The sequence below is a fragment of the Gobius niger genome (genome assembly GCF_951799975.1).
Source record: "Gobius niger genome assembly, chromosome: 22".
Classification (NCBI taxonomy): domain Eukaryota; kingdom Metazoa; phylum Chordata; class Actinopteri; order Gobiiformes; family Gobiidae; genus Gobius; species Gobius niger.
In genome coordinates, this window is record NC_136873.1 from 22107220 (window position 1) to 22123447 (window position 16228).

Genomic DNA, 16228 nt, shown 5'->3' on the forward strand with positions numbered 1-16228 from the left:
TTGTTGATGCGTTTGCCCGTGTTACACATTGACAGGAGTGGGGTTGAACTGGTGTGACTGTCCCATAGACTGAAAAACTATTGCTATTCTTCAGTATATGGACAGGCCCGCCGCTGAGCTGGTCTATTTGCTTTTTGTTTAACCCGATTTGGCGAGAGCCCAACGCGTCAGGGGCGCACGGCGGAGCGAGACGTCCCTGCTCCGCCTTCACCCCGGTGTGCGCGGCAGGCGATCTTGTCCACACTCGCCCAATTCTTGACAGATTTTTGACAGAACGTGACAATTCCCAATAACTCGCAGCAGCTCGCAGCAGTGCGGGACGCATATTCGTGACCATGCGTAATAATTCGTGCCATTAATCGTAACACGCAGTAACAGGTCGCAACAGTTCGCGGCGGCGCGTGAAAACTCTACTCCGAATCACTCACGTGATCCTCGGCCACGAATGTGGATTCGTGGCATTCGTGACTTGTCGTCGTTATGTGTAAACCCAGCATTAGATGTCAAAAAGTATTTGCGGCTCCCAGTGTTTTCTTTTCCGTGGAAACCGGATCAAATGGCTCTTTCGGTGTTAAAGAGGGGGTATTATGCTTTTTTCAGCCACATAGCACCAGTCTATAGCACACTACAATGATGACGAAACCTTCTGTTGGTCTGTCAATGCAGTAAATTAGAATAACTGCCTTGTATAAAATTGCTCTTTCAAAATGGCCGTAGCAAATGACTTGAAATAGGCCCCTGTCTCTTTAAGAACCTCTGAGCCTTTCCGACACGCCCCCTCCACACGCTGTCTGTGGCATCACAACAACACTGCGCTCGTTGTCTCCACAGTATTGAAACTACGATCGGTGCATTTAATTTTTATTGTTGGAAAGGAGCTACTGTTTATCACTTTGTGAACAATGGCCACACAGGATATTATTTGGAGACGAACCTTCCACACCGGACGCTTGGAAGGGGCTCTTGCCTGAAAAATAACTGCTGTTTGGAGGCTTCTCTTTGCAACTGCCATGCCCTATGGATCTCTAACTATACCCCCATGGACGACACCAGGATCTGCAGGAGCCCATACGATTCAAAGACAGACATTATCTGTGCAGGTGGATTTTTCGAGGTGGTTTTTCGAGGTTACCCGTTAGCTTGTTATAATCGACTACAGCTCATTGTTGATGAAAAGTCTGCAATAAACCACAAATGTGTAAAGCCAGGCTCATTGTGTGATCATCGTAAAGGCTGCTTCGAGTAGTTGCTGCTTTATTGACGTTATTTGTGCATAATATGCTGCCTGTTTTCAATGAATGTTGTGAAGGTGAAGGTTGTTAGCTTGTCGCAGCTAATAGTGCCTTAGCTCCGGGAGAAAACCACTCGGCTACGACTCACTGTAGATGAAATGTGAGCAATAAACTTCCAAATCAACAAGCCCGGCTCAGTGTGTGATCATCATAAAGGCTGCTTCAAGCAGTTGCCTGTTTTAGTGGCGTTTTTAGTGCATAATATGCTGCTTGTATTCAGTGAATTTTTCCGTTAGCTTGTCGCGGCTAGCTTGTTAGCTCTGGGAGAAAACCACTCGGCTACGACTCACTGTAGATGAAATGTGAGCAATAAACTTCCAAATCAACAAGCCAGGCTCCGTGTGTGATCATTGTTAAACGGTTCTTTATGTGTGTGGTGGTTTTATTGACTTTATTTGTGCATATTTCTCGTTTTCACGTGATGACTCGAGGTTTAGCTTAGCATTAGCTTTCTCCGGAGGCTCTGTGCATCATCAAGGCCCAGCGCAGAACCAGACACTGAAATAAGTGTTCTTGTCACCGGTTTTAATCCTGGGTGTTTCGGTAACAGAAACACTGATGTGTGTCTTTGTAAAAGTCTGCTGTGGCTCCGGCTCACAACACATGAAGCTAATCCTCCATGATGACTCTGTTTACATCTTAGGGCTAGACACTGCGGGGAGGGGGTTCTGCTGAGGGGCAGTGGTTGGTTACTCGGCTGGTGATGAAAGGTCGGAGGCGTATCCTGTAGGTTCGAGGCGTTCCCTGAAGGAATCAGGCGTTTTATCCCTAAAATGGCCGCCATCAGAGTTTTTACAGATTACTCGAAAATACGTGAATGTGCCAAGGCAACACTTCAGGCATGATTTTAATGAGGGAATGACTTAATAACATGGTGTAAAGCTTGAAAAAGTCGATTTTGCATAATACCCCCCCTTTAAAGGTTGCCGACCCCTGCCCTTGGGTATGGGGTTCTGCGCCAGTCCATGCGCCTGCGGGGCCTACCTAACCTCCGCAGGTGTTGGGTTCAGCCCAAAAACACTCTGGATACCTCGGTGCGGATGTGCGGCGATGCCCAGTCGCTCAATCCGGGCCATACGAGGTCATCCAACCATCCACCTCTTGGTGCACGGCAGTGATTTTGTCACGGTTGGTGGTGGAGTGAAGAAAGTAAAACCCAAAATGCAGGACTGCTACAAAAACTGTTAATGTTTAATGAACGATGAAAACCAAAATGACAAAACTGAAACAGACCGGGGCTGACAGAGACAATGACGCGACAAAGGACAAGGGAAACACAGGGGTATAAATACAAGAGGAAACGGGGCACAGGTGAAACATATCAGGGCGGGGCAGGCAGGTAACGAGGGAAGTAAAGCAAAATCACAAAGACAGAACACACGTCAAAATAAAACAGGACAAGACCAAAGACAAAACATACCAAAACAGAGGAACAAAAGACAAATCATGACAGATTTTGCCTATGCCGCGCACTGGGAGGCTATGTTGGAGCGCGCCCCCATGAGAGGGATCCCAGGCACTCTGTTCCTGCCTTCAGGAGACACTGCCGCAGGGGATGGATACCCCCTGAGTTGCAGCTCATGTTAAAGGGGCTATATCATGCTATTTTAGCCATTCCAAAGTTAAGTATAGCCATTTATATGATATATTGTACCTCCACCATTGTGGAGCACTCATTTTTGTGATAAATATAAGTGTTTTCTGGAGGTATTTTTCAAACCCGGAAGACACAATGCTTCGATTCAGTTAACTCCGCCCCCTCTCTCCGCACATACAACTTTACCGTAATATAAATAAACAGCAATAAGTGAAGTCACTTCACGATGCAGTTATACGGAGTTGACATCTGCAACACAGCTTCATAAATGGCTAACACACATGCTAATATGCTAACACACATGCTAATATGCTAACCCGCGTTTGGATTGACTCACCGCTCTGGTCCATCGCTGTTTACATTATGGGACTCGCGTTGGTTATAAAAGTTAATCCACTTTGATTCTGGCGAAGGTTCACCAAACATCCATCAGTGACACTCACAGAAAAACAATATTTTGGTGATAGTCGCTGAATCCTGGAGAAAAAAAACAGCTGAGTGGCCTCTTCCTGAAAAAGGTTGAATAAACTCCTCGTCCTCGTAGCCAAATGCGCTTCTTTTTCTCCGTCCGTGACATTATCGTTACTTAAGAATAAATAACAGGTGTCCAGAGTAGGTAACGAGCTCCATCTTCAGCTGCAGCGCAAACATGACTGATCTGTTCAGACGCGATGTGTTTGTTTTGGCCTCAGCTGACCTGGAAGCACCTCGGGCACTTCCTTTTTTATTTTTTTTTTATTTAAATTTTTTACTCTTTGTTTCTCTCTTACGACAGAAATAATGAAAAAGCTGTTTTACAAATTAAAATCAGGCCGTAAGCATAGAATTAAGACATTACATTACAGACGTCGAGCACTTCCGTTCCGCTGTTACGACACAACTGAACACTCAGTCGTTCACCAGGAGAGGGCGGAGCCTCAGAGAGCAGGATTCAGGAGGATTACTGAGAGCTGCGTGAATGAAGCCACAAACCACTCTGGGGGTGTTTTTGATAAGGAAATAGCATAACAACATGGCTAAAAGCTCCAAAAAGTCGATTTTGCATGATATAGGACCTTTAAGGGGGCGCTCTCACGTTCAACCCACCATAATGTGCCTGGTCCTTGGAGGGCTGACCGGGCACATATAATTATAGCTTGTTGCCTCCCGGAGCAGCTGCTGTAGGGGGACCGGTGCAGCGGTGCCCTGCAAAGTCATGAAAGATGATCATACCCCCCCCTGTCTCGTGGTAAATGTTCCAACCCCGGTCCCACAAACTCCCTGTCTCTGTGTTAATGTTTTCCAACTATTCTAAGCTATCTTTTCAACCCAAGGCCGGTCACGCTGATACTGACAAAGCCTCTCTATGGCAGTGGTTTTAAATGGAATGGGAATGTTAGGGAACGTGTGTCACTCGCATCTACTTCGCTATGTGTCCTAAGAACTATGCAGACGGGTGGTGTTTGGGGGTAAAACAGAACTGGCCCCCGGTGGAGGCAACACCTTAAACCTTGCTGAATCTCAGAGCGCAGTCGGGGAGGTCATGTTCTATGGTCGAACCGGCTTCCATGGTTCCACACGCGGTCTCCGGACGTACGGGCCATGGCACCACCGTCCACATCGGGACAAAGGTGAAAACTGCTGCTGGCCGGGCCGGGCCGGCTTATGCTTGTAGAAGTTGCCCTTCCAGTGCAATGCTGTTCCCCGAATTAAGTACGGGAAGCGCGGGTAATCGGAGGGAGGACCAAAGACTTGTTGTGTAGCCAAATGCTTCGTCATCTAATTAGTGACGCGCATGAATGGATGAACGAGATTCCCACTGTCCCTATCTACCCCCTTGCGAAACCACAGCCAAGGGGGCAGGGCGATATAGCCCAAAATTTACATCACGGTATGAAAAAGAAATATCATGATAACGGTGTATTTGGCAATATAATTTACACCTGGCAAAATACATACAAATCAAAGCCTTTCGCCGATGGGGAAAATTAATTTTCAGCTATTTGTTCTTTTTATTCATCTAAATTCACCTAAATCTCTAAAAAACACAGAAGATAAGATCAAATAATAATGTAAGTTCACCCTCCTCTGTGCAGTTTACTTGTGTTTTTACTGTCAGGCAATATCGTGTTTAGGACATGTGTTTACCAGAAACATGGGTTAAATGAATTGTAACTTTCAAAGGATTCACTATATCTCCTATCTCTGCTGTTCGATGCCAGACGCACAAACACACGGTCACACGCGGAGGCAAAGAAACAGAGAGGGGGAAAGTGCTCATTAGAAAATTGTCCCTCAAAATGTCCCATCATTCATGTGATGCAAGGTCAGTTATATTCCAAAAAATATTCTATCGACACAAACATTTATATGGTTTGTCAGGCGTAATCAAGTTGATTTGCCTCAGGTGCACTGTGGAGTGGGTCAGACTGTTTTTAACCTGTGGGAAGGGGGTGTGTGGGATGTGGGGGGCCCCACCTTCCCGTGCCTGCAGGTGGGCGCTGCTGCATGAATGTCATCAGCATAAAATGAAATATGCGGATGACGTGGTGTGCACGTGACACAATGAGTGTCACTGAAGACAATGGCACAATCCAATGATCACAGCATAGTTGTTCAATCACTGTCCCTATTAAGTTGCATTATACTACTTTAAATGCAGAGATCCCTATTATAACTTGTTTTAAGGTGCTATTATCATGGAAACTGCAGAACAATTTTTTTCTGAAAAAAAAACAATATTTTTTAATTAATCTTCTCCCTTTAACGGGATATTTCAGGATTTTTGACATAAGGCCTCATTTCCCAGTTATCCAGTGTTGCTGATTTCTGGACATATTTTTTTGTAATTCATGCAGTTCTTATATTTGAAAAGCAACGTGGCGCTAGGCTGACCCACTCCACAGTGCACCTGAGGCAAATCAACTTGATTACGCCAGACAAACGATATAAATGTTTGTGTCGATAGAATATTTTTTGGAATATAACTGACCTTGCATCACATGAATGATGGGACATTTTGAGGGACAATTTTCTAATGAGCACTTTCCCCCTCTCTGTTTCTTTGCCTTCGCGTGTGACCGTGTGTTTGTGCGTCTGGCATCGAACAGCAGAGATAGGAGATATAGTGAATCCTTTGAAAGTTACAATTCTTTTAACCCATGTTTCTGGCAAACACATGTCCTAAACACGATTTCGCTCACAAGAACCACAACCTCAGGTATGATGTGATGAAAAATATGTTTATTTTAGAACGTAGCGTAGTCGTTTTGGGGCTTCAGATGGGGAAGCTCACGGGCTCTCGTCCCCTACCTGTAGAAATAGCAGAAAAAATATTAGAAGGGAGGGAGGGTGGGGCCGGTAACTCCGAACGAGAGGACGAGGTTAGTAGTCGGGGGGCTTAAATAGGCCGGCGGGCGGAAGAGGCGTATAGGAGGTGTGGTTCGGTCTCGAACCTCAATAAATATAAATACTTATCTCCATATTGCCTGACAGTAAAAACACAAGTAAACTGCACAGAGGAGGGTGAACTTACATTATTATTCGACCTTATCATCTGTGTTTTTTAGAGATTTAGGTGAATTTAGATGAATAAAAAGAACAAATAGCTGTAAATGAATTTTCCCCATCGGCAAAAGGCTTTGATTTGTATGTATTTTGCCAGGTGTAAATTATGTCGCCAAATATACCGTTATCATGATATTTCTTTTTCATACCGTGATGTAAATGTTGGGCCATATCGCCCTGCCCTACTATTGACACACACATTTATATCATGCACCTGAGGCAAATCACTTATAACGCAAGACTAGGCGTTATAAGTGATTTGCCTCAGGTGCTTGCATTAGCCTAGCGCCACAAAACTCTTCAAATATAAGAACTGCTTGAACTACAAAAAAAGTATGTCCAGAAATCAGCAACACACTTTTTATGTCAAAAATCCTGAAATATCCCGTTAAAAGGGAGAAGATTAATTAAAACATTGTTTTGTTTTTTTTCAGAAAAAAAATTGTTCTGCAGTTTCCATGATAATAGCACCTTAAAACAAGTTATAATGGGGATCTCTGCATTTAAAACAGTATAATGCAACTTAATAGGGATCTCTGCATTTAAAGCAGTATAATGCAAGTTCATAGGGACAGTGATTGAACAACTATGCTGTGATCATTGGGTTGTGCCACTGCCTTCAGTGACATACATTGTGTCACTTATACACCATGTGATCCACATATTTCCTTTTCACCCCTCTTCCCACACCCAAACCCAGGTCTGACAATTATGCTGTGATTATTGGATTGTGCCATTGTCTTCAGTGACACTCATTGTGTCACGTGCACACCACGTCATCCGCATATTTCATTTTATGCTGATGACATTCATGCAGCAGCACCCACCTGCAGGCACGGGAAGGTGGGGCCCCCCACATCCCACACACCCCCTTCCCACAGGTTAAAAACAGTCTGACCCACTCCACAGTGCACCTGAGGCAAATCAACTTGATTACGCCTTTTTACGACCCGGCTCTGCTAGTATAGGACGTAACAAAAACCAAGATGTCAAATGGTAAAATAAAGTTGTAATTTAATAAAAGGAGTGTAAAAGGTAAACGAAGGAGTGACAAAAATAACCATAAGAACAAAGGCTGCTTACAGTGTTTACAAAAAGGTTAACCAAAACAAAGCTAATCAAACTAAACTAGACAATATCAGGCCTAACAAAACCAAACAAATTCATGACTAGAGTGTCACTTGATTCCACGTCACTTAAGCGAACATCCCAAGAAGTGACAAACTAACACAACACACAGAACGAGTGTCTCTGGATACACAACAGTTAACGTTAACAACGAAGAGACACAGAACACAAAATGGCATACTGGCCACAAGGACCAGCAGCCTAACTAAACACGAGTACCAATGGCGTACTGGTCACACAGAGACCAGCAGCCCCGAATGAGCCACAGTGGAGTCCTTTTATAGGCGTGGCTGACACAGGTGGCTTTGACGAGCTCCCCGCAGGTGTTGAGCTGCTCCCCCAATCAGGCGGCCAGGACCCCAATGTGCTCCACCAATCGCAGCCCAGGACCACAGCAGCAAATTTACATGGAGGAAAAGCAGGTTTTAGGCCACACAAACAAAAATATGCATAAAGGAGGGAACCTCGAGGCCTAGGGCCGTAACACGCCTGACAAACGATATAAATGTTTGTGTCGATAGAATATTTTTTGGAATATAACTGACCTTGCATCACATGAATGATTGCATTTTGAGGGACAATTTTCTAATGAGCACTTTCCCCCTCTCTGTTTCTTTGCCTCCGCGTGTGACCGTGTGTTTGTGCGCCAGGGTTGCCAGGTCTGGGCAGGCAAACCCGCCCAAAAATATCTGAAAACCGCGGAAAACCCGCGGACATATGGTGTGGCTGGAATTTTCAATATTGTTTAAAGGACAACTAAGCACCAAATCAACTTTTCTTAGCTTATAAACTGCATAAATATGTTTCTTATAGTGCTCTCTACACGTCCTGGTCATTTTTTTTACATTTTAGCGCAAATTAGATAAAATCTCCCTTTTGAGCCAAAAAACTTCTGTGTGGCTCTCTCTCTCCATTTTCGGTTGAGCTATTTGAATTTCGTGCCCTGTCTCTCCATTTGCTCTGGCCTCTGTGTGACGTGACTTTGTGCTGTGTGACGTCCGTCGCTCTGGCGCTTGGGGTATAAAACCAGCCGAGTCTCGCACACGCCCCCGTAGCGAGTTGGAGTTGGAATAGCGAGCGAGCATTTTACATCGATTTTCAGGTTAGCAGTATATTAGCATAGTATTTAGTTAGTTATTTAGCGTTTCTAGTGTAGTTACTTTATTCAGGTAGTTTCGTAGCGTGGTTAGATTAGTTTGATTTTGTTATTGTGTGTTAGTTTAGATTAACGGAGTGCATTTAGTATAGGCTAGGTGTTAGCATTAGTTGTAGTTAGTGTTATTGTGTGTAATATTAGCGTGTAGTGTTTGTTGTAGTCTTGTTTGTCAGGATGGGGAGAAAGTGTAGTGTTGTGGGCTGTCATAGTACTGTAGGGTTACATTACTTTCCACAGGACTTAGACTTTAGGCGCCAGTGGTTACGCGCAATTGGCCTGGGGGAAAACTGCGAACTCCCGCCTTATGCTGGAGTTTGCAAAGAACATTTTACGCGTGATTCCTTCGCCAACTTGATGGAGTTTGAGCTTGGCTTTGCTAAGAAGCGCCTTTTGAAGAGCGAGGCTGTCCCCACCCTTGGTCTTCCACAACTGAGGATGGAGCTACCAACACTGCTGCCCCGCCAACCCGGAGCTTTCGGGCGCCAAGCTGAGGTGAGTGAACAAAGTCATGACCAAAACAACTAATATTGATGATTTGGCGCTTATAATAGCAATCTTTGTAGCTGCAGTGTCAGACACATAACGTCAAGAGCTGCAGACTTGTCACCTTTTGGCGGAAAACGCCGTTTTGATCCTGAAAACGGTCATCCACGTAAATCGTGCATATCTATACTAAAGCATATTTGGAGTGGGGTAGAGGGCTTTGTGTAGGCGACCCGGTGCCGTGGTCACAACAGCGCTAATAACTTTGAATGTTGAATGCACCGAAGGGGCCATTTCAGCGCCACAACAGCCCTGATCCAGCCCCAGGGCTGTGGGCGCTGACTGCGCCTCCAGACCGGCTTCAACATCCCCCTGCCCCGCGAGGGAACTGCGCAGCTCCGCGGAGCAGGTCACCGCTGTATTGCTGAGTTTAGTGCAGTATATTACATGCTCTCGGTTTTGTTGTTCACTCTGTTAGCTAGTGGAGGGCTAACTTTTGCCTTGAGTTTATAATGTCGTAAGCTAACGCGATCTCCAGGACATGACTGTCACTAGCGTTTGTTTTTATCACGTCCACATAGCTGCGTGTTGAACAACGGTATTACAATAAAACATTCAGCTCTACAGTCTCCGTGGTCACAGTAGGCTAAAGGTATCTCCTGAAGTGCGCTGTGTTGCTAACTTTTCAACATATTAAAAGTAATAAAGCTATAACGTCAAGTTTAGTATCTTATCCTGTGTCTTTTGCAGTCACTGCTCACTGCAGTGTGAAACTAACACAAAAGCATAGCCAAAAACGGGTAAATGCAGTAAAAGTCCAAGATTTAGTTCCTAAAAGATAGAAAAATATTACCCCAATACTCCTCAGGTCAAGTACCATAATATTTAGCAGACAGCCTGCTTTTCTTTATAAATAATAGTTACTCAAGTACAAGTCAAGTATTACTGTCATTAGGAAGACCCCATACAGCAAATTGTCCCTGGCCTCATCAGTATTCTTGTTGCACAAAGCACATGCGATTATTTCTGTAATTCTAGTGTTGAATTAGTTTTATTTTTCCGGGTGCATGGTAGCTGCATGTTGCTCATGGTTTGGGTTGCTGAAGCCCTACAATAGACATATGTCTTAGCGCACAGGCTTCAAACCTTTGCTGGGAACATCTTCTACTTTGTTTACTACTCTGATATAAAACGCAATAATCTACACTGCAGAAATTAGTCTTTCTATACCACTATACAAATAAAGACTTTTCTCCCTTAAAACTATGTGTTATTACTAATATTATTGCTTATGTTTTCAGCCTAAAGCAACCAGAGAAATGGCCTGTCAGACTGATCCGATCATCAGCAGGCATGCATGTGTCCAGGCCAATGTGAAGCCTAGCAGGCGGAGCAAAGGTGATTTGTCTTTTATAACATTGTCTGGATAATACATTATTTGAATCGTATAAGATTTTCATTTTGCTTTGGATTTGTTGCTAGATTCTACTGTAACTATTTCTTAGTGCTATTAAAAATGTTTTTTTCTTTATTCTTGTAAACAGGCTTGCAAGTGCAGGTTCCACAGAGGAGCGTCAGCGTTTCATGTGGTACCGAGACCTTCATGGAAATCCCTCTTCCTGAAAGTCCCCAGGCAGCCTCCACACCACTGAAAAGGAAAAGGTGTGACGTGTCTGTGTTTGACCCCAGCTTCCATCTGAACGACAGTTCTCTGAACTGTTCAAGGTACAAATTATGGGGGGAGAAATGCTTTTGTAATGTTTAAAAATATACGTTGGAACAAATTGGATTGTATTGTCTTCAATGGTTACATTTGCCTTTTTCTGCAACATAGCGCTTCCACTGAAGTCCCTCCCCACAAAGCCAAAAAGTACATCGTTCACGAGGACCAACTGTTGGCACTTTTCCAGAAATGTCCTGTCTGCACTCATCGTTGTACAGTTGACACAGCCACATTGGGCACACTCCTCCGGGTGAAACAGCACTGTCCAACCTGTGAGTACTTCAACGACTGGTCCAGCCAGCCGATGGTGAAGGACATCCCAGCTGGAAACCTTCAGCTTTGTGCTGCTGTCCTCTTCACTGGCTTGTGTTTTGCTCAGATTTCCAAGGTAGAGCCAAATTCTCATCTGTATTGACTATGTTTCCATATTGTTCAGTTGGTAATATTACTTTACAATTTATAGTTCCTGAGGGCTTTCAACATTCAAGGGCTGTCGGAGCAAACTTTTCACAAGCATCAGGCCAAGCTCCTCATCCCAACGGTCAGCTGGCAGTGGAAGCTTGAGCAGGATGAACATATCAGGGAGGCAGCTGCTAGTGGGGCTTTGACAATGGGCGGGGATATGCGCGCTGACTCTCCAGGTAAATCATTTATTAATTAATGAAGATTCTTTTTATGTTTGAATAAAAGTATGCCAAAGTGTAATGTGCATTGCTGCAGGACATTCAGCCAAGTATGGTAGCTACACTATGATGAATCTGCAAAGTAACAGAGTAATTGACATCCAACTTGTCCAGGTAAAACACCATCATGATTACATTTGGACATTTAAATAGGGATCATTGTGCACATTTCTGTAGAGCATTCTGTTCTCTTTCAGAGCAATGAAGTTGGAAACAGTGTAAGGATGGAGAAGGAGGGATTTATACGCAGTCTGACCATGCTGGAAGAGAGGGGTGTCAAAGTACAGGCCATTGTGACAGACAGACACACAGGAGTGCAGAAGTTTATAAGGGAGGAAAAAAAGGACATCACTCACTATTTCGACCCTTGGCACATGGGAAAGGGTATGTATTGAGTGTAAAGTTAACACAAAAAAATAAAAAAAATACTATGTGTATCCATTTATATATAGGAATTGGGAAGAAGATTGATGAGCTGGCGAGGAAAAAGACCACTCAGGACGTGGGCCCGTGGAGGAAGAGCATAGTCAACCATCTTTATTGGTCAGCTTCAACTTCCTCCTCAGGAGAAGAAGCTGTGGCTAAGTGGACTTCTGTGGCCAACCATATACAGGATGTTCACGCCCATGACAATGCCCTGTCCCCATGCTGCCAACACGAGCCTCTGGTTGGGGAAAGAGCAAGGCAGTGGCTCAGGCCAAGTATGTAAAGACTATGCTTTTTTTAAATAATATTTTAAGTTGCATTGGAAATGTTGCATTGGCTTTCTAAACCAAGTAAATTTTCCATTGATGTCATGATCATTTTTGTTTAGGCACAGCAGCATGTGAAAGACTCACAGCCATTTTATTGGCTCCACGGTTTCTAAAGGACGTGGAGAAAATCAGCCCACTGTACCACACGTCCTACATTGAGGCATTCCACAGCCTGATCATTAGGTTCTCGCCGAAAAGTGTGGGCTTTTCCTTTAAAGGAATGTTGGCCAGGTAATGAATACCAAAACCTTCTCAAAGTATCCATTTTTATTTCCTCATTATATATTTCTTTGAAACTAATAATGTCAGTGCTGCCTTCTGTTTGTTTTGATTGTTCTAGGTTACAAATTTCAGCTATGCACTACAATGAGAACGCGCAACGCACACATGCCAGAACTTCTACCGGTGAGCTGAGATACTCCATAGTGTACCCGAAGTACAAACACGGTGACTATACTGTGAGAGCTCTGAAGACCAAATCCACCACATGTATGTCCGAAAACAAGCTTGACGGTTATGTATGAGTATTGTAATAATAATTATGTTGTACGTTTTTCCCAAGTCTACATTGACAAGCTGATGGCTCTGCTGTTCGAGTGCGTGGTTCAGGATGCGGCGCCATATCAAGAGTACTCGGACAATATACCTGTGCCTGAACCACTCTGTGGTCAGTATGAGAGGCCAGACAAAAAGGAGGCAGTAAGCAGGCACAGGTCACGGTTTTTCAAGAGCACATAAGGTGACCAGAAGATAATATACAATAAGACCTTCCAGAACTAAACACTATGCAAGATGATCATTGTTATAGGTTTGCTTCTGACATGCCTACATGCCAATAACAACTAAAATCTTTTCAGAAAGCAGACATGAGTCAGCCAAGAGACATGGCTAACAATGAACCAGAGGTGTGGGCAAGACGAGATGGACCTCAGTCTCAGGTATACCTCCATGAGAGCCCACCAGAATATTGATGATAAATTGATGATCATAGTGTGGATCAATTTGCATTATACATTTCATTAATGTATCATTGTAGGACACTAAAGAAATATTGAATGTAAAATGGTCACATTTATATAGCACCTTTCTACCTGCTTTAGACACTCAAAGGGCTTTACATCAAGGAACCAGTCACCCATTAACTCTCATTCATGCACCAGTGTATGCAGATATTAGGTTAGGTTAGGTTAGGTTAATTTATTTGTACCCGTGGGTAAATTCGTTTTGCAATTCTGAGAACTAGTCGACACATTAAAACACATTTTACAAAGATAAAACATCACACATATAAAATACAAAACTTGTAAGTGCTCCACATACTAACAGGATGTGCCTTTGGTACAAAAAAACAACTGAAGTTTAAGCCACTTGACAGTAACAAAGATAAAAAACCCGCGTCAGGGGCAATTTGATCCCGACTTGTTCATAAAGGAAAGGGCAGCGGGAACAAAGCTTTTCTTAAAACGGTTCGTGTGGCTCATTGGCATCAAAAAACGACGCCCAGACGGAAGCAATCGAAACTCTTGAGTGCAAAGGATGCTCTGAGTCTTTTGCGATGCTTCGTGCCATCCTCTCTAACTGTCTATCATGCAGAAAGTCCAAACTGGTCTGAGGCTGGCCAATGACTTTACTTGACCACTTGACGAGCTGATTCAAGGCGTTTCTGTTTCTTCAAGGCGTTTCTGTTTATTGGAAGCAGGATGAAGTGTCTTGCCCAAGGACACAACGACAGTGTGCACCTGCGGCGTTCGAATCAATTCTCCGATCACAAGACGACCTTCTCCACTCTCTGCACCACTGTCGCCGGAGAATGTATACAAGTGTAGATTATACATATAAATGTGTATGTAATGTCGGGGTAAAGCCATTTGTCAGGAATTGGTTGTTTGCAGGTTCTAGAATGTGATGATGTCACAGGAGCCAGTTTTTCCTATTAACTATTAACTCTCACAAGTCATATCTAAAAAGAAAATGTGTGAATTACAAAAATTATCATTAATATAAGTCACAGGGTCTATGATTTGTCTGTGAAAGACCAAAAATGTCTGAATATAATGTAAAATAATTTAGCAATTGTAGTTTACATGTTACACCAGCAGGTGGGAGAATTGTGGCTAATGAGCTATAAATTCATCATTCATTTTGTTTTTTTGCCACATTATGTGCATTAGGTGTTTATGGGCAGAATTAATATAAGTACCAGTTATTTCTAGACAATGCTCCTAACTCACGATGTATACACCAGGAAGAATGGTGCTTATGCATCCCTCCCACATAAGCCTGCACATAAACTTTTAATTGATTTTTTAATATTTTTTGTTTTGTTAGAACTAATGACAACATGTATTTCTGCATGTACTTGACAACACTACGACTCATGCGGCTAGCATGTTGATGATAGGACTAATGTCACAGATAAAGTACAACTTTATAAAATCAACCAATTCATCCAACTCAGGAGCAGCAGTGTGTTATACCTCAATGTGCAGATGTGTCACATATCATTTATCATACCACGATTCAAAGATTTTTTTATTTGTCAAACCATTTGTGAATACATTTAGGTGTTAAAGGTCTTTCAATGTTAAAATGATTGCGATGCAAATCTGTACTCTGCATTTTGGCAAAGTATTATAATGATTTAATCAAGGAACTCCTTGAAAGATGATTCATTTCAAGGGGCCATAACGTAAATAACTGTAAAAAAAAAAGAAATCAATAAGCTTTACTTACTGTCCAAGGTATGCACTGTCACACAGCACTACAGTGCGATATGCAAAGTGTCTGTAACAGATAAATTACATGTACTAGAATAACTCCTGCAGAGCCCTGCGCTCCTCTTCTAACATGTTTTGTATGTGTCCAGGTACAGGCAGTGGCGCAATCGTGCTTTTGTCGTGGCAGTGCCTTAATTCACTCCCATTATTTTGCCTGTGCTTTTACAGAACATAGCTTTTTTTATACTATTTTTTCATTAAGAGTCTCCCAAGATGTAGTTGTAAAGTGCCATCGAAATAAACTTTGATTGATTGGTTATCAACTGGTGTGTTGCACAGTAAACTTCAAGGCAAATTTCAACAAAAACTAGAATTATGTATTTTGGCATTTATATACTCTACAATGATGGTTAAAATGCCAAATATGTATTATGTACTGAAATTATATATATTTTTTAAGTCAAATGGCTTTCCATGAAATGTAGGAGGGTCAACTTCAGTTGAGAGACACTGCAACTGAGATAGGCTAATAGATCCCATTCTGAGGCTCAGCTTCAGCTGTCTAGCAATACAATTATGTAAGCGTGTATATAAGGGTGGAATGATAATTTGTGGTGTGTGCTATGCAATGACAGGTGTTTAAATTTATATGACAATACAAGCAATAAAAATGTTCAGAATGGCAATTGTGTTCTTTGGATATTTTTTATTGGCCATGGAAATCCAGGGCTGGAAGGAACCCTGTATACCCACTAAACATTAGACGTCGTATGGACGTGCAAATCATGTCTATATTGCGTCCGTCGGTCCAAGACCAATTCTGAACGTCTAAATGACGTGTATATTATGTCCACAATTTGGACGTCTAATTATGACTAAATTTGGACGTCAATATGCAGTTCAACATTTGAACGTCAACATATGTGACTTTTTTGGATGTCATGGGGACGTCTAACACAGGTGCAGGAAAAGGACACGTTTTATTTTTTCTATTTTTTTTTTTTAACTATGATTAAAAATGTGTTACTAATCATTTATTTCAGTATGTGATATGTTCTACTAATATAGGTATTTATTTATTTATAATTATTTGGAAATGCAATATGTTAAGTAGTGTCGTCACAGTTCTAATTCCGTAAATAAATAGG

The 16228-nt window shown here is 42.7% G+C and overlaps 1 protein-coding gene across 1 annotated transcript; it reads left to right on the forward strand.

The window, feature by feature from the left end:
• The first annotated feature begins 8812 nt into the window (after positions 1-8812).
• On the forward strand, positions 8813-13133 carry LOC306981271 (uncharacterized protein). The gene is made up of 11 exons (XM_079580832.1): positions 8813-9211; positions 10504-10600; positions 10747-10927; positions 11037-11313; positions 11389-11566; positions 11646-11722; positions 11806-11992; positions 12061-12309; positions 12423-12594; positions 12704-12852; positions 12926-13133. Exons 1-11 carry the CDS (start codon positions 8894-8896, stop codon positions 13099-13101), a joined length of 2061 nt encoding a protein of 686 aa, XP_079436958.1. The 5' UTR covers positions 8813-8893; the 3' UTR covers positions 13102-13133.
• Positions 13134-16228: the final 3095 nt, after the last annotated feature.